Source organism: Sander lucioperca, chromosome 12, assembly GCF_008315115.2.
Source record: "Sander lucioperca isolate FBNREF2018 chromosome 12, SLUC_FBN_1.2, whole genome shotgun sequence".
In the NCBI taxonomy this organism is placed as follows: Eukaryota; Metazoa; Chordata; class Actinopteri; order Perciformes; family Percidae; genus Sander; species Sander lucioperca.
In genome coordinates, this window is record NC_050184.1 from 21,624,190 (window position 1) to 21,647,503 (window position 23,314).

Here is a 23,314-nt window from a genome sequence, read left to right on the forward strand (position 1 = left end):
TTACATTTGACTTTTATGCTTGCAATATTGCAGACAGGCGAGGACACATGGCTTTGCTTCTGCTACCTGTGGTGATCCCCCCCGGCACCTACAAAATCCGGAGGAAGACGGTCCGCCCCAGCTACGCCGAACCTACAAAAGCTTTCATAGGTGAGCAGCCTGTGAGTTAATACAAATGTAACAAATAAAACAAGCGCCAACAAGTATTGTAACAGATTGTCTCAAGATTTGCAGACCTCGATACATTTTCCTTTTATTTCCCGCTTAAAATTGGTTGTGATGTGACTGAACCCAAACATCATTTCTAAATATCTGCCCGAACCCGGCCTGGCCCATTGGGTCCAGTCGGGCTCAGTTGGGGTATCCATCCTCTACTACCTCCCTCTCTCAGACCTATCACACAAATGTGTCAGACCAAACCACTGCGCAACGATGATCTGTTTCAGTTTATTGTTATCATTATTAAAACGAAATGTTGTTAGAGCAAACACAGAAAGACATAGTTTTCCAGTTGTTAACCCATTACTTAATACATCATTTAAATCCCCGTAGATTCTATATAATTTTGGCCTTCAATTTATCACTCAAGCTTATGCCTGTCACGAGGGTTAATATCTGAAGTAAAGGTGTCTTATAAAGTTTTTTTTCTCTCTACAGGTTGGAACAAACATCGCTGAATACCTTACGAAAAGGACAAGCACAGAGGTCCCACGTGTGCTTCTTCTTGGGGACAGGCATCAGTTATCGCAAGCCTGTTGTTGCTTTTTATGTTTTTGATGTACAGTATCCTAGACCTTGTGCACAAGTGTGGGAGTTTTTGCAGACGATATATGGTATCCCTGGACATGTTAGATCATCTGTACAGATGATGCGAGCACAGTTTGCGGCACAGTGAACTGCAAACTGCTCTTAACGTTATGCACACACACTAGAGTCTGGATCGGGCCGAATTTTTCTGTGCGAGCCCGGCCCGCGTCCGACAGGCATTAAGATATTTGTGTCTGAGCCCGACACAGTTAAAATCTAATTTTTTTTTTCTCATCCTAATGACACGTGTACATTTGTTTGTGTGAAAGCTTTTATTAAGCAACTGGAAGCATTCAGAAATTTCGACAGATGAGGTCATCAGCTCACACGGAGCAACAAGCTCACATTAATAATCTGTTTAATTTAAAATGTTCAACGTGTTAACCTTTCCTGATTGCTTAGTTTCCAATCATGGTCAGAAAGCCAGGGGAGACTGGTTACCTCCAGGGCCTCCCTGTTCATACATACAAAAAAATCATAAACGTTTGTTCAAAAAAAGTGTTTGTTTAAACATTTTTTTTTAAACGTTTAAAAATAAAAAAATTACATACACATGTTTTCTTAAATAAGAATCATCCCATCGTTTACAGATGATGCGGTAGCAGTTTACACTCGCACACACACAAAAGTATTGTTTTTTCTCATGTACCCACACAAACTTGTTTTCACTAAGTGTTGGGTGAATGTTTATTTTTGTATACATGTATAATGTTTTTAATAAATGAATTGTGTTGAAATCATATGACTGTTTTCATGAGTTGAAAATGTGAAATGTCATTTTAGCTTTTACATAACATTGGTAATGGTTATTGGTTATGAAAGGTAATTGGTTATAAAAAAGCATTTCACTGCATGTATACTTTTTATATTTGAAAAGGTAAAGATTGTACACGCACAATGACCTTTTAACTGAGTGAGTCATGCAGTAATCCAGAATTTGTTTTTCCAATCCACTTTTTAGTAGATTTGACTCAGCATTGTAGTTCATTTTAACCCAGCTGTTGGGTCAACTCATAACCCAAATGTTGGGTTGACCCAACAGTTGGGTTATGAGTTGACCCAGCTGTTGGGTCAACCCAACATTAAACAAGTGTTGGGTTGATGTAACCCAACGTTGGGCGGGTCCGTTTCTGACTCAGCGTTGAGTTATCAAATGGGTTATTTTTAACCCAGCATTTTTAAGTGTGCTCCCTGTACTTTTTAGAATCGATTTTAAGATTTTATTGTTATTTTTCAAGGCCTTAAATGGTCTGGAGTATCCGTCTGAAATTTTGCGTGAGCACAACCGGTCATTGCGTTCTTCAAATCAGCTGGTTTTAGAAGTTCCGAGGTCGAGGTATAAAGGGTGATCTGCCCCGAGACTCTGGAACTAGTTACCCCTGATATTCAGACGATTACAGATGGAGCTCTTTTTAGGTCCAAACTTCAAAGGCATCTGTTTAGTCTGGCTTTTAATACGTAGCAGTAGTGTGACAATATCATTCTTCTGTTTCTTTGTAACCTTTTCTGATTTTACTGTTTTTATGTTTTTTTTTCTATATTATATTATATGTGTTTTTATTCTTGATTTCTGATGTTAAGCACTTTGGATACCTGCTGGTTGCTGTAAAGTGCTTTATAAATACATTTTGATTGATTGATTGATTAATAAAGTTGTGAAAATGATGAACTAACAAAAAGAGTTTGAATCTTTTCTTTAACTATTTAAAACATGAGTTGGTGGTTAGCAGCATGACTCAGCATTTTCTGTTTCTATTAGTTGAGTTCTTGCATTGAACAAGAAGAGACAGAAACATTCTTTAATTCAGAGAAAAATTATGTTTATTATTATATCTGAACTTTGCACAAAATATGCACATGCATGTGTGTGTGTTTGTGTCTGTGTGTGTGTGTGTGTCTCTCTGTGTGTGTGTGTGTGTGTGTGTGTGTGTGTGTGTGTGTGTGTGTGTGTGTGTGTGTGTGTGTGTGTGTGAAAATGTTCACACACCTGTATTCTGAAAAAATATTCAGAAACATTAGATTGATATTTACATGAACACAATGACAGCTGCAAACTTGTAATGCAACATTTACTCGTATACTTCTTTTAACTCTGGTTCATTTTCCATCACAACCACAACTCAGTGATGACAACCTCTGGAATCTGTCACTGCAACTTCACATGTGTTCTCTCCCGCATCACCAAGTGGCCAATCTGAGCGTCTTGACTTTTGCAACACTTGTTGTGATACATTTGGTGCTAAACTAATTAGTAGCTGTGGACTACGGCTGTGGAGCTCTGAGCCAACAGAACAGGGAAGCAGGGTTTCTATCACCAGATGAGGGACGACTCTGTCCGGCTTATTTATGTAGCATGAAGCTTGGTGGATAGCAAGCTAGGGTTAGCTAACTATCTAAATAAATACCTTTTAATTATCTAAAGACTTTTTAACAGTCAAACTAAAAACACTGACGGTGAGCTCCAGGGCCTGCAGCCGCAGACGGATCGTCATCAGTGGGGATCGACCAGCGTAGCAACATTGCTATTGCCAGAAAGCTTTGCTGCCGACCTCGACCTGCAGTCGGAGCTCCAGCGGGACACGGAGAGCCCCACACACGGTAGCAGTGGCCCATCCCCCGGCCATGACCACAGCTTGATTTGCTGATGTTGTGCCCACATTTTGCATCCCTGCAAAGAATTGAACCCGCTAGAAGATTTGAGGATTTTTATTTCTCACGTTTGGTCATGAACAAAGAAATAAAAGTGTAATTGGGGGAAATTGCCACAAAGAAATAAAGACTTTTTTAATATTGAATTTTCAAATACAAATAGTTTTTTTAATGGTGTGAATGCTGATAATTATCTGTTTCCAAGCAACAAGATAACCTCTTCAGCACCTCTAAATCTGAGGCCATGGTTCTCAGCAGGAAACCGATGGAGTGCCTTCTCCAGGTAGGGAATGGGTCTTTACCCCAAGTGAAGGAGTTCAAGTACCTTGGAGTCTTGTTCGCGAGTGAGGGGACAATGGAGCGGGAGATTGGTCGGAGAATCGGTGCAGCGGGGGCGGTATTACACTCAATTTATCGCACCGTTGTGACGAAAAGAGAGCTGAGCCAGAAGGCAAAGCTCTCAATCTACCGGTCAGTTTTCGTTCCTACCCTCACCTATGGTCATGAAGGCTGGGTCATGACCGAAAGAACGAGATCCAGGGTACAAGCGGCCGAAATGGGTTTCCTCAGGAGGGTGGCTGGCGTCTCCCTTAGAGATAGGGTGAGAAGCTCAGTCATCCGTGAGGAGCTCGGAGTAGAGCCGCTGCTCCTTCACTTCGAAAGGAGCCAGTTGAGGTGGTTCGGGCATCTGGTAAGGATGCCCCCTGGGCGCCTCCCTAGGGAGGTGTTCCAGGCACGTCCAGCTGGGAGGAGGCCTCGGGGAAGACCCAGGACTAGGTGGAGGGATTATATCTCCAACCTGGCCTGGGAACGCCTCGGGATCCCCCAGTCGGAGCTGGTTAATGTGGCTCGGGAAAGGGAAGTTTGGGGTCCCCTGCTGGAGCTGCTACCCCCGCGACCCGCTACCGGATAAGCGGAAGAAGATGGATGGATGGAAGATAACCTCTTCTTTTTAAACTGTTATCTTAGAGTCATTTTCCATAATGTCTCTTTTTATTTTTTTTAAGATAATTTTTTTGGGCTTTTCTGCCTTTCATTTTTGACAGGACAGCTAGGTGAGAAAGGGGAGAGAGAGGGGGGAGACATGCAGGAAATCATCACAGGTCAGATATAAACATTTGACATAAACCAGTCTGTGATTCTCGCAAAACATGTTCCTCTGATTTAACTATAAGTCAAAATAATTCATTATTTCAGCTTTTCTTAACCAAAATAATGTGTATATTCTTTTATAAATTAGGTTTATCGGTCATGAATTCCAAAATTAATTAACACAAACCTTGAAAGAAGCATGTTTTCTGGTTATAACGGCAATAAAAAGAACTTTAAATCTGAAAGAAACTATTAATACAACACACATAATCCTAGGAAAATCCCCAGCTGAGCTAAAACAAGATATTGACCAGTATTTATATAGAATTTTCAGAATTGCAGCCATGAAGCAGATAACAAGAAACTGGCTGAAACCATTAATACCAACGGTCCAGAGATGGAAAGAAACAATGCATGAAATTTCAGAAATGGAGAGAATAACATACAGAATCAGAAATGAAGAATTTGAGTATGAAAGACGCTGGGCTAAATGGATACAATATAAAGCCAACAACTAAACCGGGAGAGTACGAGGAATTTAGATCGATAAGATAATGTTAGATGAACAGAAGCAGGGCCAGGTTGGGTAGAAAAACATACAGTAACTCAACATGCATAGTTAAACACACCTAAGAGGAGTAAACATGCACATGAACATACACACATACAAATTATGAGTAACGATGGATTTAAATTGTAGATGTATACCAATTATTGTTATGTAAAAAGATTTAGTTATTCATTCATGCACGTCCTTGCTTTTTCTTAGTGTCTTTGGTAGAATAACTGAGAAATGAATGAATGAACTATGTTATTGTGTTTTAAGTTATTGTGTGTGTTAACTTTTTATACACATATCAACTCCTATGTTTCTTAGGTAAAAGTTTGGGAGTGTATGCACATATTGTATGTGTATATGTATATATGTATAGATGTATGATTAGAGGTGTATAGGGGTGCAGATGCATGTGTATATGCTTATACATAGATATACTGTATTTCCATTTGCCATGAGGGTTGCTTTTGTTGTTTTATTATTATTTTCAGCACTGGGTGGACTAGAATAGATATGCACATACATTTCCAAAAAGGATATGAAAATGGTACCACTTTGTACAGTAATGGATGGAATTGTAATAAAAGGGTCTAAAAAGGGTACATTTTCCATTTTTAGAGGACAACATGAGGGTAAAAGTACTTTCCCGAACGGGCAAGTGGGGTGTAATATTTACTTTCCGGACGTGGCCTTTTACTTGCCCCCGGCCATCAGGCAAAACTTATAGTTGAACCCTGCAGAAATCATTACAACCACAGCTGTTCTCAGCCTCCGTTCAGATACTGTGTGCAGAAAATACACTGATAGAAGAAGACCACAGTAAAATACAGAAAAACAGACTGACGTAAAGAAAACAAGAAAAACTCACCCTTGAATTTCTCCGTTCGTCTGTACGGTAGTAATTGCAGAGTGTATTACTCACACAGCAAGCGTACCATTGTCCTTCGATTAACACAAAGGCAACCCACAGCAGACCAACTAAAGCTGCCTTGATCATGTGATACACAACATGACAACAACTTTCTATCCTGGCAAATGTGTATCTCAAAGTCTTGTCCGTCCAAAGTTGTAAAACGAAGATGATAAAAAATGGAATAGCCATGTGCACACTGCAGTCACGACTTCTTGTTTCACAATTGCACTCGTAACGGAACAACATTACACCGACATTGAGAATTAAAATCACAATGATTGTGACAAATAAGACAACTTGTTTGAGCACGAAATCTGTGAAAATGTTCTTCATCTTTGCTGCAAAGTATTAATCTGCTGTGAGCTGCTTGGTACCTCTGGATATACTGACATGAGACCGAATCATTTCCTGTTTCATATAAACATTCAGAGACTGTCTTGTCTCTCGAGGGGAAGTTTGATTTGCGGTAGTGGGCAAAACCACAAACAATATACGAGAGTTTGTGGGTTGTTTCACAACGGTTACAGGAAACAACCAATTAAACAACCAAAGAAATGTTAGAACAAATCAAACCATGTGACTGGATAAAGTGCTGATAAGCAGTGAAGTCAAGGTTCAGTGCAAATTAAAAAAAAGATTAACCATTTTTATTCATTTTTTAAACAGTATACAAAACTCACAATTTACTGACCTCCTTTTACCGGTGTGTGTGGTTGAGAGCACACTGACATCCTCCATCACTGCCTGGTATGGAAACTGCTCTGCGGCTGACAGGAAGGGGCTGCACCGAGGACTTAAAACCACTTGGAAAATATTAAACAGCAGCCTCCCTTCTTTGGAGGACATTTACATCAGTAGGTGCAGAAGCAGGGCTTCAGGTGTCATGAAGGAACTGTTCACCCCCCCCACCCCCCTCCCCTCTGGCAGACAGCTGCGCTGCCTCAAAGCCAGAACAACGAGGCTACAGTGCAGCTTCTACACAGAGGCTGTGAGACTTATGAAGTCACAGACTTAAGTCTGTCCTCTGCATTGATGCAGTAATCTTTTAACTGCTGCTGGGACATGAATCTGAATGAACACACCCCCCACACACACACACATACATACACACACTCGTCATCACCACACACAATAATCAAGATCAGATGACAAAGTAATTATAACCTTCAAGTGAAGACAAAATAGACAATAACCCACAAACAAAATAAACATATGTATACATGACACCATAAGCCCACCATACTCGTCTCATCCCAACACAAAGCTTCTTAGGAGCCTCCACAAAGTTCAGCTACTTTCCTTGATTTCTAGTATAGACATCCTATCTGGCAAACTCACAAACACACTCCTGGATTGAAGGTGGCACCCCTTCATTCTTCCATCCTCTTAAAATAATCTGTCTGGCTATCATTTAACCAGTCTGGACCCAGCTTCTAATGTGCTTAGACATGTGTCTAGACATGTGTAGACATAAGTTATCATGTATTCCAGTTCAAAATCCCTTGACTTTGCAAATTAAGCGCTTTTATTCCACTTAGGACAAAGGAGAATCGTGCTTGGGCACAGTTTAAGGCAACTGGGCCAGTGTGAGACACCTTAACAGTATTTATTAATAGGCTGATATTTATACCAAAATAGGCTGTCATTTTATAGTGAAAATGAATGCATAGATCACTTTACATATTTCAGAAGAGCTTCAATGTTTTTTTTGTTTTGTTTCAGTGAATTTTAAAACTGTGAAGTAGAGACATGGAGGTGAGCAGCGCTGCAGTGACAGGATGTAAACAGGTTACTGATGAGAGACGCAGCTCAAGAAGGAAAGAGTCGGCCTGAGAAAGAGAAACCTGAACACACAGAACAGCTGAGGCTGATGGGAATCTTATCAGTTTATTAAAAGAATGAAATTCAGATCAAACTCTGAATGTCAGCACGCTAACTTCAAGATCAGTTTAATCTGTAAAAATTAAAGCTGAAGCAAACTAATAAGATGAAAGTGTAAATGTAATCATCACATCTACTGAGCTGAAAGATATTCTAACAGAAAATATAAATCAAACAACAGAAACATTTCTTTTACCCTCATGTTTTCCTCCCTGCTCCGGTTTGCTTGTTTATAAATCTCAGAAAAGTTTAATTCATAACTAAAATCTGTTACACCTTTAGCCAACTTCATTCATGGTCAATAGACGTCATGTACATAGACCTGATGTCTACATAAAGGAGAGTTGTTTTGGATTATAAAGAATGGTAAATGTCAAATATTAGCCAGGATATCCTCAGGTCAAAAGTTACTGATGCAAAACTATTGCTAAAAGCAAAATTATTTTGTTTGTAAAATGGGTTCAAATTTGACCCGAGGTCAACATGAGGGTTAAACATTACAAATAAGAGCAATAACAAAAAGGATAAGCATTACAATTAATCAGATTAAAGCTCAATATAACATTTCCTAACACTTTGTTGAGTTGCATGAAAAATGTGACCATCATCATCATCACCATGGTGACCGTGATCGTCTGATGAATCTGGATTCATGGCAAAGAGTCAACCATCTGTTTGAAGAAAACACAATTTTAAAAGCTCAGTACTTTCTCAATCTCAGTAGGATTCATCCTCTGGAGAACATGAATGTCTGTATAAAATGTCATGACAATCCATCCATTATTCGTTAAGATATTGGACTGATGAAGCCGCTAAAATCCAGATTAAAATGACAGCGTTTCTTTACCTGGTTTCCTGTTGGACGCAGAGCGATCTGTTGTCCGGCTGCTGCTTCCTCTTCCCACCGTTGTTCCAGTTGTGCCTTCAACTTTTCTTTTGCGATCCATTTCAGCATGTTTTCCTCCTCGTCCAACCTCACTTTCTGATACAAATTGTTTGTGTTGGAACCTGAATCCTCACAGCATTTCTTCCATCCTGATGACATTAACGCAGCCACAACAATGATGACAAGGAGTAGAGACAGGCCGATGACCTGAACAAGGGACAACAAAGATGCTATTTTAATCAATCAGCGGATCAAACTTTATTAGTATAGAACTTTTACTACAAAGGTCATACAGCACAAAGTCCTCCACATTATAAATCAGAAACAATGTCACCCCCACCCCCTACACAATAATAAAGCAGAACTAAGAAAGAGGAAGAAATATGCCAACAGAAACAAACACTTATACATCAAACTGAGCTGGAGGAAGCAGGCCGATGGAAAAGTCTTCCACAAGGAAGACAAGAAGACAAACAAGAGGAGGAGGAAGAGGGATGAGCTGTAATGTTGAGTTGCTGCGTCTGTTTTCATCAGAGAAAAGTCTGTTTCTTTCCTCAAAGATGTGACGGAGCAGAATAGAGCTGCAACAATCAGCTGATTCATCCATTATTCTCTTTAGTGACAATAACTTATATGTAATGAATAGTTTAGTTTTCATTTATTATTGTTGTAAGAAAAAAGCGACTATAGCAAGTGTGACCAGCGGGACGTGAACCCCTCTCTCCTGGTGAAAGTCCTGTGTTTGACCCATCCCCCCCCCCCCAACCAACCTCCTTACATACTACTCTCTAAATCCTCTCTAACTGCTGCTCTCCCCGGGGCGTTACACAAACACGCTGAAAGACGCCTTTTTCGTCGCATCAGACGCTGACAGCCACTGACAGCCACTGTCCAAACGTCCTTATGAGTTCAGAATGAGAACGGGTTGATTATTTAGACGTATGAGTGATGTTGATAGAATAATTTAGACTTCAACAGACTGGTACCTTCATTATAAAGATCTAATATGTTTTGTGGCTCCAGACAGATTTCTATTTTGGGGGACGGGGGCCAAAGATGTCTCTGTTGATAGTAACGGTTGATGACCTCTGGATTATTCCAACTGTTTTAATCAATTAATACTTTTAGTTATAACACAAATACTAAATATATTTCAGCTTTCAGCTTCTCAAACATGAAGATTTGATGCTTTTCTTTGTTATATTTGATCATAAACTTAATATATTTGGGCTTTAGACTGTTGTTAGAATAAAACAAGACTTTAGTATTTATCTGATTTATCATCTGTGGGGAAATATAACCGACATGTTTTACTGATTTCTGATATTTAATGTTGATGTTTTTCAGGTTGTGGTGGAGATGTTTAATATTAACATTATTTCATTTGTTTAAAATATAAATTATCTTTAGTGTTGAATGTTTAAAATCTATTTTCATCAGACTAACTATCTTTCTTCATGTGAGAGTAATATTATAAAGTAATTATATGTATGATTGTTGTTCTGTCACCTTATTAGAGATGCAAACTTTAAACATTTACCTAAAGTTAGTCATGAGACTTGTTATGTGTCTGTAACATCTTCTAAACTAAAATACTAAATATTTACAGCTTCCAGCTTCTTCAATATCAAGATTTGAGGATTTTTATTTGTCACATTTGGTCTAAATAATAAACTTAATATATTTTAGTAAGAATTAAAAGAGCTTTTTAAGAGTGAATTTGAATACAAATTGTTTTGTTCTTATAAATTTAATAAAGTTGTGAAAATGATGAACTAACAAAAAGAGTTTGAATCTTTTCTTTAACTATTTAAAACATGAGTTGGTGGTTAACAGCATGACTCAGCATTTTCTGTTTCTATTAGTTGAGTTCTTGCATTGAACAAGAAGAGACAGAAACATTCTTTAATTCAGAGAAAAATTATGAAGGAAAATATGGTGCAAAATGTGAGAACTTGCAGAACAAAAAGTCTGAAATTTGCACTTGTAAAAAATATGCACATGCATGTGTGTGTGTGTGTGTGTGTGTGTGTGTGTGTGTGTGTGTGTGTGTGTGTCTGTGTCTGTGTGTGTGTGTATGTGTGTTTTTTAAATTGGGATTTGCACTCGTAAAAAATGTTCACACACCTGTATTCTGAAAAAATATTCAGAAACATTAGATTGATATTTACATGAACACAATGACAGCTGCAAACTTGTAATGCAACATTTACTCGTATACTTCTTTTAACTCGGGTTCATTTTCCATCACAACCACAACTCAGTGATGACAACCTCTGGAATCTGTCACCGCAACTTCACATGTGTTCTCTCCCGCATCACAAAGTGGCCAATCTGAGCGTCTTGACTTTTGCAACACTTGTTGTGATACATTTGGTGCTAAACTAATTAGTAGCTGTGGACTACGGCTGTGGAGCTCTGAGCCAACAGAACAGGGAAGCAGGGTTTCTATCACCAGATGAGGGACGACTCTGTCCGGCTTATTTATGTAGCATGAAGCTTGGTGGATAGCAAGCTAGGGTTAGCTAACTATCTAAATAAATACCTTTTAATTATCTAAAGACTTTTTAACAGTCAAACTAAAAACACTGACGGTGAGCTCCAGGGCCTGCAGCCCCAGACGGATCGTCATCAGTGGGGATCGACCAGCGTAGCAACATTGCTATTGCCAGAAAGCTTCGCTGCCGACCTCGACCTGCAGTCGGAGCTCCAGCGGGACACGGAGAGCCCCACATCCGGTAGCAGTGGCCCATCCCCCGGCCATGACCACAGCTTGATTTGCTGATGTTGTGCCCACATTTTGCATCCCTGCAAAGAATTGAACCCGCTAGAAGATTTGAGGATTTTTATTTCTCACGTTTGGTCATGAACAAAGAAATAAAAGTGTAATTGGGGGAAATTGCCACAAAGAAATAAAGACTTTTTTAATATTGAATTTTCAAATACAAATAGTTTTTTTAATGGTGTGAATGCTGATAATTATCTGTTTCCAAGCAACAAGATAACCTCTTCAGCACCTCTAAATCTGAGGCCATGGTTCTCAGCAGGAAACCGATGGAGTGCCTTCTCCAGGTAGGGAATGGGTCTTTACCCCAAGTGAAGGAGTTCAAGTACCTTGGAGTCTTGTTCGCGAGTGAGGGGACAATGGAGCGGGAGATTGGTCGGAGAATCGGTGCAGCGGGGGCGGTATTACACTCAATTTATCGCACCGTTGTGACGAAAAGAGAGCTGAGCCAGAAGGCAAAGCTCTCAATCTACCGGTCAGTTTTCGTTCCTACCCTCACCTATGGTCATGAAGGCTGGGTCATGACCGAAAGAACGAGATCCAGGGTACAAGAGGCCGAAATGGGTTTCCTCAGGAGGGGGGCTGGCGTCTCCCTTAGAGATAGGGTGAGAAGCTCAGTCATCCGTGAGGAGCTCGGAGTAGAGCCGCTGCTCCTTCACTTCGAAAGGAGCCAGTTGAGGTGGTTCGGGCATCTGGTAAGGATGCCCCCTGGGCGCCTCCCTAGGGAGGTGTTCCAGGCACGTCCAGCTGGGAGGAGGCCTCGGGGAAGACCCAGGACAAGGTGGAGGGATTATATCTCCAACCTGGCCTGGGAACGCCTCGGGATCCCCCAGTCGGAGCTGGTTAATGTGGCTCGGGAAAGGGAAGTTTGGGGTCCCCTGCTGGAGCTGCTACCCCCGCGACCCGCTACCGGATAAGCGGAAGAAGATGGATGGATGGAAGATAACCTCTTCTTTTTAAACTGTTATCTTAGAGTCATTTTCCATAATGTCTCTTTTTATTTTTTTTAAGATAATTTTTTTGGGCTTTTCTGCCTTTCATTTTTGACAGGACAGCTAGGTGAGAAAGGGGAGAGAGAGGGGGGAGACATGCAGGAAATCATCACAGGTCAGATATAAACATTTGACATAAACCAGTCTGTGATTCTCGCAAAACATGTTCCTCTGATTTAACTATAAGTCAAAATAATTCATTATTTCAGCTTTTCTTAACCAAAATAATGTGTATATTCTTTTATAAATTAGGTTTATCGGTCATGAATTCCAAAATTAATTAACACAAACCTTGAAAGAAGCATGTTTTCTGGTTATAACGGCAATAAAAAGAACTTTAAATCTGAAAGAAACTATTAATACAACACACATAATCCTAGGAAAATCCCCAGCTGAGCTAAAACAAGATATTGACCAGTATTTATATAGAATTTTCAGAATTGCAGCCATGAAGCAGATAACAAGAAACTGGCTGAAACCATTAATACCAACGGTCCAGAGATGGAAAGAAACAATGCATGAAATTTCAGAAATGGAGAGAATAACATACAGAATCAGAAATGAAGAATTTGAGTATGAAAGACGCTGGGCTAAATGGATACAATATAAAGCCAACAACTAAACCGGGAGAGTACGAGGAATTTAGATCGATAAGATAATGTTAGATGAACAGAAGCAGGGCCAGGTTGGGTAGAAAAACATACAGTAACTCAACATGCATAGTTAAACACACCTAAGAGGAGTAAACATGCACATGAACATACACACATACAAATTATGAGTAACGATGGATTTAAATTGTAGATTGCTTTTGTTGTTTTATTATTATTTTCAGCACTGGGTGGACTAGAATAGATATGCACATACATTTCCAAAAAGGATATGAAAATGGTACCACTTTGTACAGTAATGGATGGAATTGCAATAAAAGGGTCTAAAAAGGGTACATTTTCCATTTTTAGAGGACAACATGAGGGTAAAAGTACTTTCCCGAACGGGCAAGTGGGGTGTAATATTTACTTTCCGGACGTGGCCTTTTACTTGCCCCCGGCCATCAGGCAAAACTTATAGTTGAACCCTGCAGAAATCATTACAACCACAGCTGTTCTCAGCCTTCGTTCAGATACTGTGTGCAGAAAATACACTGATAGAAGAAGACCACAGTAAAATACAGAAAAACAGACTGACGTCAAGAAAACAAGAAAAACTCACCCTTGAATTTCTCCGTTCGTCTGTACGGTAGTAATTGCAGAGTGTATTACTCACACAGCAAGCGTACCATTGTCCTTCGATTAACACAAAGGCAACCCACAGCAGACCAACTAAAGCTGCTTTGATCATGTGATACACAACATGACAACAACTTTCTATCCTGGCAAATGTGTATCTCAAAGTCTTGTCCGTCCAAAGTTGTAAAACGAAGATAATAAAAAATGGAATAGCCATGTGCACACTGCAGTCACGACTTCTTGTTTCACAATTGCACTCGTAACGGAACAACATTACACCGACATTGAGAATTAAAATCACAATGATTGTGACAAATAAGACGACTTGTTTGAGCACGAAATCTGTGAAAATGTTCTTCATCTTTGCTGCAAAGTATTAATCTGCTGTGAGCTGCTTGGTACCTCTGGATATACTGACATGAGACCGAATCATTTCCTGTTTCATATAAACATTCAGAGACTGTCTTGTCTCTCGAGGGGAAGTTTGATTTGCGGTAGTGGGCAAAACCACAAACAATATACGAGAGTTTGTGGGTTGTTTCACAACGGTTACAGGAAACAACCAATTAAACAACCAAAGAAATGTTAGAACAAATCAAACCATGTGACTGGATAAAGTGCTGATAAACAGTGAAGTCAAGGTTCAGTGCAAATTAAGCGCTTTATTCATTTTTCAAACAGTATGCAAAACTCACAATTTACAACATGGCCTCAGCCCTGCTGTCCTGACCTTTTACTGGTGTGTGGTGGAGAGCACACTGACATCCTCCATCACTGCCTGGTATGGAAACTGCTCTGCGGCTGACAGGAAGGGGCTGCACCGAGGACTTAAAACCACTCTTTAGCTAATGCCTCCCTTCTTTGGAAGATATTTACATCAGTAGGTGCAGAAGCAGGGTTTCAGGTGTCATGAAGGATCATGAAGTGTTCACCCCCCTCCCCTCTGGCAGACGGCTGCGCTGCCTCAAAGCCAGAACAACGAGGCTACAGTGCAGCTTCTTCACAGAGGCTGAGAGACTTATGAAGTCACAGACTTAAGTCCAGTGGTGTCAAAAGTATTCACATTCATTAATCAGGTAGAAGTATACATACTAGGGTTTAAAAAGACTTCTGTACACGTTCAAGTATCAACTCAAGCGTTTTACTCAAGTAAAAGTGTAAGTACTGGTTTCAAAACTACTTAAAGTACACAAGTAAAAGTAATGTAAGGGAAAAAAATGCCACTAAGGACAAAAGCTTAGGCTGTGCCACAGAGGCCTATAGTGCACTATCCCACCGCCACAAAAAAACATTTTTCTAAAGGCCATAATGACTATAATGTTATATTAAAATGTTAATGTTGAAAATTTTGGGATGCACCTGTTTCAGCTGCATTTATGCACATTGAAAACGAATGCATTTTAGTACAATGCAAATACATTAAAGAACCATATTTGTACTAATGAGCATTAACATGTTTCATGGAGAAGAAGATATAATGACTAGTTGTACTGTAATGGTGCAAAGAGTCAAACTTCAGAGGCATGTTATCAGTAGCCGTTATTGGAATGTAAATGTACATCCAAGCTTAGGAATCTGTGAGGGCAACAGATGTAAAATAAAAGAAAATTGGTTGGCTTAGTAACAATTACCCTTGTATGGTTGTCTATAAACAGTATACATTAGTGCTGTCAAAATGAATGATTAATTCAAGTGATTAATACAAAAATAAAAATAACTCATAATCCTGCTTGATACCTTCCTGGTATGTACTATGGTCAACTCTGTAGCTAATGGCAACAATGTCAAATTTAACTGGAAGATGTAACAAACACTTTTGACTCACTCCTGTATTTACAACAACTATATAATCTAATTCAATTCAATTTTATTTATAGTATCAATTCATAACAGTAGTTATCTCGAGACACTTTACAGATAGAGTAGGTCTAGACCACACTCTATAATTTATAAAGACCCAACAATTCCAGTAATTCCCCCAAGAGCAAGTATTTAGTGTGACAGTGGTGAGGAAAAACTCCCTTTTAGGAAGAAACCTGGGACAGACCCAGACTCTTGGTAGGTGGTGTCTGACGGTGCCGGTTGGGGGTGTGATGAACAGTGGCAATAATAGTCACAATAAAGATAATGGAACTATGACTAGAAATAGTAGTTGTAGTACTTCATGGCGTCGCAGGGCACTGCAGGACGTAGCAGGACGTAGCAGAGCATAGGAGGGTGTAGCAGGATGTGGCAGAGCATAGGAGGGTGTAGCAGGACGTAGCAGAGCATAGGAGGGTGTAGCAGGATGTAGCAGGACGTAGCAGAGCATAAGAGGGTGTAGCAGGATGTGGCAGAGCATAGGAGGGTGTAGCAGGACGTAGCAGAGCATAGGAGGGTGTAGCAGGATGTGGCAGGACGTAGCAGAGCATAGGAGGGTGTAGCAGGATGTAGCAGAGCATAGGAGGGTGTAACAGGGCACAGCAGGACGTAGCAGAGCGTAGCAGAGCGTAGCAGGGTGTAACAGGGCACAGCAGGGCGTGGAGCAGGGCCACGGTGACATCTGCTCTGATTTAGGTGCCATCCTAATCCAAATTTTAGGGTGTCATTAGTTAGTGCAATACAATGTATCTAATTCTTTATTTAATTTTAAGTTTTGGATATCTGTGAACACTTATTTGCACAGAAATAGAATCTGATATTGTTGAACATCATTGTGTTGTTGATATTAACTGTTATGATGAATATACATGGTGAAGCAACACTTACTATATTTTGTATATATAGTTGTATGTAGCCTATCATAATGTTTTTCTTATAATAATACACTACACATATCTATATTATTCTTACTACTATTATAATGTCACTGCTGCTACATTGCACATATCTGTACATGTTGTTCATACATTGTTCATATTACATAGCCATATTTATTCTGCTCTTATAATGTAACTGCTAATAGAGTGCACATATTCATATTTAATTTATGTTACTCTAAACCATCATCTGTTAACCAACTGTATACTACTGTCTACACTGCTCTATATCTCTTGTCCTGTCTAAGCACCACTTGTCTATTCTTGAATATCACATTGTACCTTTCTGCTCTTTTTACACTTCTGGTTGGACACAAACTGCATTTTGTTGTCTTTGTACTTGTACTCTGCACAATGACAATAAAGTTGAATCTAATCTAAGATAACAGTTTCTGTTGTTCAGACTGATTTATCTCACAGCAAATATATCATTCTCCATCGATTAACACAGAGGTAACCCACAGTAGACCAACGGAAGCTGCCTTTATCATGTGATAAACTACATAACAACAACAGTTACAGGAACATTTACATGTAGATATATCGCATATATATATATATATATATATATATATATATATATATATATATATATATATATATATATATAAATGTCTTGTCCATCCAGAGTTGTAAAACAAATATAATACCAGATGGCAAAGCCATGTAGATACTGCAGTCATGACATCTTTCTTTACAATTGCACTCGTAATCCCTGTCAAGCACAACATTGTAGAAAAAAATTACAATGATTGCGACAAACTAGCTGAGTTGTTTGAGAGCGAAATCTGGAAAGATGTTCTTCATCTTTGCTGCAAAGTTTAATTCTGCTGAGAGCTGCTTGGCACCTCTAAAAAACCAACATCAAACCAGTCATTTCCTGTTTACCACAAACGTTCAGAGGTGAGAGACTGATTTCTCTTGAGGGGAAATTTGATTTGCAGTAGAGGGCTAAACCACAAACATACGAGAAGATGTGCGACACTTCAAAACGGTTACAGGAAACAAATAACAAATCTGTTTGTCAGAATAATAAAACCATTTGAATAAAGTGGTGCTGAGCAGTGCAGAGCGAGCCTCTGCTGGCCGGGTCGGTCCATCGAGGCCCCTGAACTTCACTGCCACCAGCGCTTCCTCCCACAGGTGTTGGTGATTTTTCAGAAGAGCTTCAATGTTTTCTTTGTTTAGTTTCAGTGAATTTTAAAACTGTGAAGTAGAGACATGAAGGTGAGCAGCGCTGCAGTGACAGGATGGAAACAGGTTACTGATGAGAGACGCAGCTCAAGAAGGAAAGAGTCGGCCTGAGAAAGAGAAACCACATGTTGTTGTGGTCGTTTCATGCCAGCGTTGTGAGCTGAATACTTTCTATTCTGCAGGTGTCAGCTCCTCCAGCTCTGCAGGTCACACTGTGTGAACAGCTTTTAGTTTCTCACTGACCCTACCAGCCTGCCAGCGTCTAATCTATGAAATCATTATGATATGGTACAGAGAAATCCTCATACACAAATTGTAAAAATAAATCTGTGAAATGTTATTCCATGTTGCTTAGTTTTGGCATTTCTTTCCAATTAACATCCAAAAGCAGCACAAATCTTAATATCTTAATTCAACATCTCCTCTTACAAAGGTTAGAATGATATCTTACAAAAAATGTGGGTTGAAATAAGTGCATCACCCTGTTTATATTACGTCGCCTGACTTCCTTCTGCAAGTCCTGTTACACAATTGCGTGGGTTATATAGGAATTAATCTCTCATGTCCAGCTCTATCTCCACAGCGCTGTGGAGGAACATCTGGCTGCACCACAGATGCATTCTGGGATAGGACACTAAACTCTCTGGGTTGTTTGCAAACCAATCCCAATGGTCCTGGGCGGCGCTGAGCTCCAGACGCAGCGACGGTGGCTCTGCTAAATAGTCTCAGGAAGGAACTGGTTCTGGAGGAACATTTGTCCCCCGCAATAGAACTCCTCATCCAATATTAAATGAAGTTAACTGTTGACACAATACAGTAATGTGAGATATTTAAATGAGCTGATACATGGTTACACCTCATTGGCTCTTACCAGTGTATCTCTGTGTGTACTTCATCCACAGAAATCCCACCAATCAGTCCCAAAACCTCCCAGTTAGAGAGGAAATGACCTCAACATATTCTTTATAAAACCTCCCAGTTAGAGAGGAAATGACCTCAACATATTCTTTAGAAATCTTTACAATCATTCACTGACAGAACCAGCAGGTCTGACTTGTTGCAGCATCCACATCTTCTTCTAGACAATTTTAGCGTGAAGCTCGCTAGCTCACAGTTTGTTGTTTCCTGAAGGGAAGGGAGTTTGAGAACAGAAACACAGAGAGAGAGAGAGAGAGAGAGAGAGAGCGAGAGAGAGAGAGAGAGAGAGAGAGAGAGAGAGAGAGAGAGAGAGGAAGGTTCTGTGGAATGAACCATCAATGATCCAGATTAGGGGATGGAAAATGAGCAAACAAGGTAGTTTTTTTTTTTCGTTTTAACATTTTAACAGAACTGTAATATATAAAATAATAATGATAGTTATGATGCAGAACGTGGCAGAGTACGAGATTAAAGTTCCAGAACTCTTAAAGTGAATAAATGTCCAGAGATACTTTCTACCACCGCTGCTCAGAAAAACACAGAACCAGTTGGTCTTTAAAGTTTAATGAAGTTTAGTTAAAACACAATATATACATATATGATTATTATAAAATGTAAGGGTTAATACTAAATCATGAATTTGTTTTATAATGATTTAACTGCATTCAGCTCAGAGAAAAGGGATTAATATTCTGTTTATGTTTGAGGTTATCATGAAGCTATGACAGAGTTTGTCCACCAGAGAGCGCTGACAAGTTAATTATTACACAACATCCATGGTTTATAAGAGATCCCTAATAAATGGGTTTATCTCATGTGTTTTAGTAAAAACAAACAAAAATAACACATAAAGCTGTTAGCAGTGACGAACGGGCCCTCGCACTGCGTATTTCTGTGACAGTTGGACATTGCACGCTAGATTTAAAGGCATGAATTTGGGTAGGCATATGTATCATGACTGGATTTACAGTAAAGCCTCTTGGAGCTACCTCCTAAACCCAACAGGAAGTCAGCATTTTGAAATTGAAAATTCATCTTTTGGTTAATTTTGACCATTTGCAGACATTGTACCACAAACTCCTCCTGAGTAAGTCCACTCATGATACATACAGTATGCCTACCCAATTTCATGAAAGTTAAAGGAGGGGCCTCTAACTTTGAAAACTGTTGAGAACTGTTGAAAACTGAAAGGGACAGTCAGGTGGAGAGTCTCAGGGAGACCAGGGACAGTCAGGTGGAGAGTCTCAGGGAGACCAGGGACAGTCAGGTGTAGAGTCTCAGGGAGACCAGGGACAGCCAGGTGGAGAGTCTCAGGTAAGTGTGTTGAGCTTAGTTCATATTTTTGGAGGTGTGTGGCTGTCAGGGTGAGCAGATGAGCTTTACCAGTGGCTCACTAATTTACATTATGATCAGCTAATTTAACAAGTGTACAAAGCATTGTATTTCTTTTATATGGGGACACTTTTTCAAAATAAGTCATTATGTTTTAAGGTATTGTTGTGGCTTGATTGTAAACAACTTAAAAATAAATACATGGTTTTAAAGAAGAATATTTTGGTCAATTTAGTCAGTTTTTTTATTCAATCAAGAGAAACACTGAAAAGAAGGATAATGGTACAGTCTCCATGCTACACTAATGATAGTATTAAGGCTTTCCTCTGTGTACACATATCTTCTACCAGTATAATTGTGGCTGTGTTATTTGTGTCCCCTTCAAAAATTGCTCTTCAGAAATGTTATGTTTATTGCCCCCCCCTTCTGTTAGATCAGATTTACGCCCATGCTCACAGATATACCCAAGGTTATCTAGGAGGTCAAAATCCTAACATATAAAGTTCCTGTGATCAAACTACTGCCTAATGGAAAACCTCTCAACTAGGTGATAACCCTCACTCTTGGAATCTGATTAGATGTTGTTCAAGGGAAATCGTTTCCTACGAATGTCCTAGATGTGTCCTACGTTGTGCACTCTGGTTATCCTGTCACGTTGTCATCCAGGACGATGTCTGCCCTTGCGTTTCACTTTCGTTTTGTCTTCCGTGACCCTGGTTTGTTTATTTTTCTGTGTACCTGGACCGTGCAACACAACCTGATTGCACTCGCACAGACTGGCACGCTTGAACAAAGCTCTTACAGTAAATAGAGGGAAAAACCCTGATGGTGGTGGGAGGCGTCACCTTAAACCAGGGTTTCCCAAACTACAGCCCGCGGGCCGCAGTTGGCAGCATTTTTAATTGGCCCGTACCAAATTTAAAAAATATAATGGCATATGGCCCACACATGAAATTCGTGCTTGACTGTATTGTACTTCTTAGTTTTAACACTAGGTGGAGCTAATGTCTTGAACAAGACAGCCTCTCCACAAAACAAGAGCAGTCAAAGAAAAACTTTGCAACAAGTGACCCAAAAATGGCAGAACCGAAGAAAAGAAAAATAGCAAGTGAGTGCAGGAGATTTCAGACATGGTGGGAGAATGAATATTTCTTCAGAAAAGTCAAGGGGAAGTGTGTCTGTTTGATTTGCAATGAAACAGTTGCAGTGATGAAAGACTACAATGTACGACAACACTATGAAACCAAGCATCCAAACTACACGTCCTACACTGGTGCTGAGAGAGAACAGAAAGTTAATACTGTTGTTACTCAACAACAATATTTTTTCCATGCTAATAAAACTAAAAGACTACAAGAAAATGCTACAATAGCCAGTTATGAGGTAGCTCAACTCATTGCCCAATATGGGAAACCTTTCTCAGATGGTAACTTCATAAAACAGTGCCTCACTAAAGTCGCAGGAATAATGTTCCCGGAGAAGTTCAGGAATTCAATGTGAGCCTGTCCAGAAACACAGTTGGAGTTGACGATAACTTTTGCATTACGGAGGAGCTGCTTGATCTTAGGAGTCTAAAGGGCACAACAACGGGTAAGGACATTGAAGCTGTGTCAAATGCGCAAAGGAATGGCCTCTATGGTGTGCACCAAGGTGCAAGAGAGTGGAGGCACGGCTGGTAAAATGCAGTGTATCATCCACCAAGAAGCCCTCTATGCCAAGACAGTCCAGCTTGGCAATGTGATGAACAGTGTTATGAAAACTGTCAACATAATTTGAGCATGAGGGCTCTACCACAGACAATTCCAAGCTTTTCTATCTGATGTTGATGCTGAATACGGGGACGTACTCTACCATTCTGATGTGCGCTGGCTAAGCCGTGGCTCCGTGCTGCAGCGTTTTTTTCCCCCTGAGATCAGAAATCGACCAGTTTCTGAAAGAGAAGGACCGGTCTCTTCATGAGCTGAGTGACCTCTATGATTAGCAGACCTGATCTTACTAATCATCTTAACACACTGAACAAGAGCCTACAAGGCAAAGATCAGCTCGTGCCACAACTTTACGCTCACATGAAAGCGTTCTGTGTGAAGCTCCGTCTCTTTGAGACGCAACTACGCAACTTCAATGTTGCGCACTTCCCCACGCTGTCCGAAATCAAATCTGCTTTTCCAAAGGCCAAGCTTTCTGCTGAAAATGGGAAATACGTGTCTGTGATCACATCTCTCATCACAGAATTCAGTCAGCGCCATTGAGAAAGACATCAAAGTGTTCTGGACTCCCTTCCTGGTGGACGCAGCAGAAGTGGAAGAGAAACTGCAATTAGAACTTATTGAAATGCAGTGTGATAGTTCTCTGGAGAATCAACATCGGCTGCTCTCTCTACCCGACTTCTACCAGAGCTTGGAAAAAGACAAGTTCCCTCTGATAAGACACGATGCAAAAAGAATGATGAGTCTGTTCGGCTTAACATAGATATGTGAGCAAACATTTTCTGTGTTAACTCTGAACAAAAGCAGATTGAGAACCAAAATGACCGACAGCCTTCTCTGTGATGTCCTTCACATCTCAACCTCCAATCTTACTCCTGACTTGCCAGGCATCCTTCAGTCCAAAGCGCAGCATCACTGCTCCCACTGAGTGCAATGCTGCTCCCATTATAGGTAAGTTAAAAATATAATACACACAGTAATAATGTGTTAATAAGCACAATTACTTAATTACTTCACTCAATTAAAGTTGACTAAGTTAAGTAAATGGAGCTGTTTGCCAGTCTGGTGGAACAGGCTCGGATGCTCCGGTACCGTCTCCCAGATGGCCGGAGGCTGAAGAGGCTGTGTGGGGGGGATGAGGTCACTCACAATGCTGGTTGCCTTGCGGGTGAGGCGGGTATGTTAAATGTCCAGGAGTGAGGGGAGTGGGACACCAAAAATCCACCCAGCAGCCTTCACTACGCGCTGCAGGGTCTCACGGTTGGAGGCAGTGCAGCTCCCGTCCGATCTGAACCAAACTTGGCACATAGGATCTCCAGACAGATCTGACAAAAAGTTATCGAAGAATTTTGCTTCCTTAATAACATATGAACAAATTTGTGTAGCTAGCTACGAAAACACAAATTTGTGCATGCTGCTAAATTAAATGCTATCGATGCAGAAATGTAGGGTCTTGTTCCGCATGACACTCTTGAAGCTTGCCAACACATAGGGGGCGCTACAAGAATGAAAAGTTTATATATCATCAAAGGCTCATCAGATTTTGACAAAATAAGGAGGCTATCATATAGGGCCA

At 40.1% G+C, this 23,314-nt stretch overlaps 1 protein-coding gene and 1 long non-coding RNA gene across 3 annotated transcripts; both read right to left on the reverse strand.

Moving 5' to 3' along the window:
- Positions 1-5,299: 5,299 nt before the first annotated feature.
- Positions 5,300-22,767, reverse strand: LOC118496369. The gene is made up of 3 exons (XR_004898934.1): positions 22,019-22,767; positions 17,352-17,354; positions 5,300-5,312 (listed from the first exon to the last, which is right to left on the reverse strand). It is a non-coding gene; the product is annotated as an uncharacterized LOC118496369 (long non-coding RNA).
- Positions 7,889-14,619, reverse strand: LOC116059183. Of its 2 annotated transcripts, none has more exons than XR_004898929.1 (3): positions 14,486-14,619; positions 8,746-8,991; positions 7,889-8,569 (listed from the first exon to the last, which is right to left on the reverse strand). XR_004898929.1 is itself a non-coding variant. In XM_031312140.2 (3 exons), the coding sequence occupies exons 1-3, from the start codon at positions 14,149-14,151 to the stop codon at positions 8,549-8,551; spliced, it is 645 nt and encodes a 214-aa protein (XP_031168000.1). In that variant the 5' UTR covers positions 14,152-14,195; the 3' UTR covers positions 7,889-8,548. The 2 variants fall into 2 exon arrangements, 1 of the variants encoding a protein (XP_031168000.1); XM_031312140.2 differs by lacking the exon at positions 14,486-14,619 and adding an exon at positions 13,774-14,195.
- Positions 22,768-23,314: the final 547 nt, after the last annotated feature.

Coding starts and splice junctions, on each gene's coding strand:
- LOC116059183 (XM_031312140.2), bottom strand. CDS start 14,151: ATGAAGAACATTTTCACAGATTTCGTGCTCAAACAAGTCGTCTTATTT. Junction 8,992..13,773: donor ACGAACGGAGAAATTCAAGG/GTGAGTTTTTCT, acceptor TCCCTTGTTCAG/GTCATCGGCCTGTCTCTACT. Junction 8,570..8,745: donor TGCGTCCAACAGGAAACCAG/GTAAAGAAACGC, acceptor TTCTTCAAACAG/ATGGTTGACTCTTTGCCATG.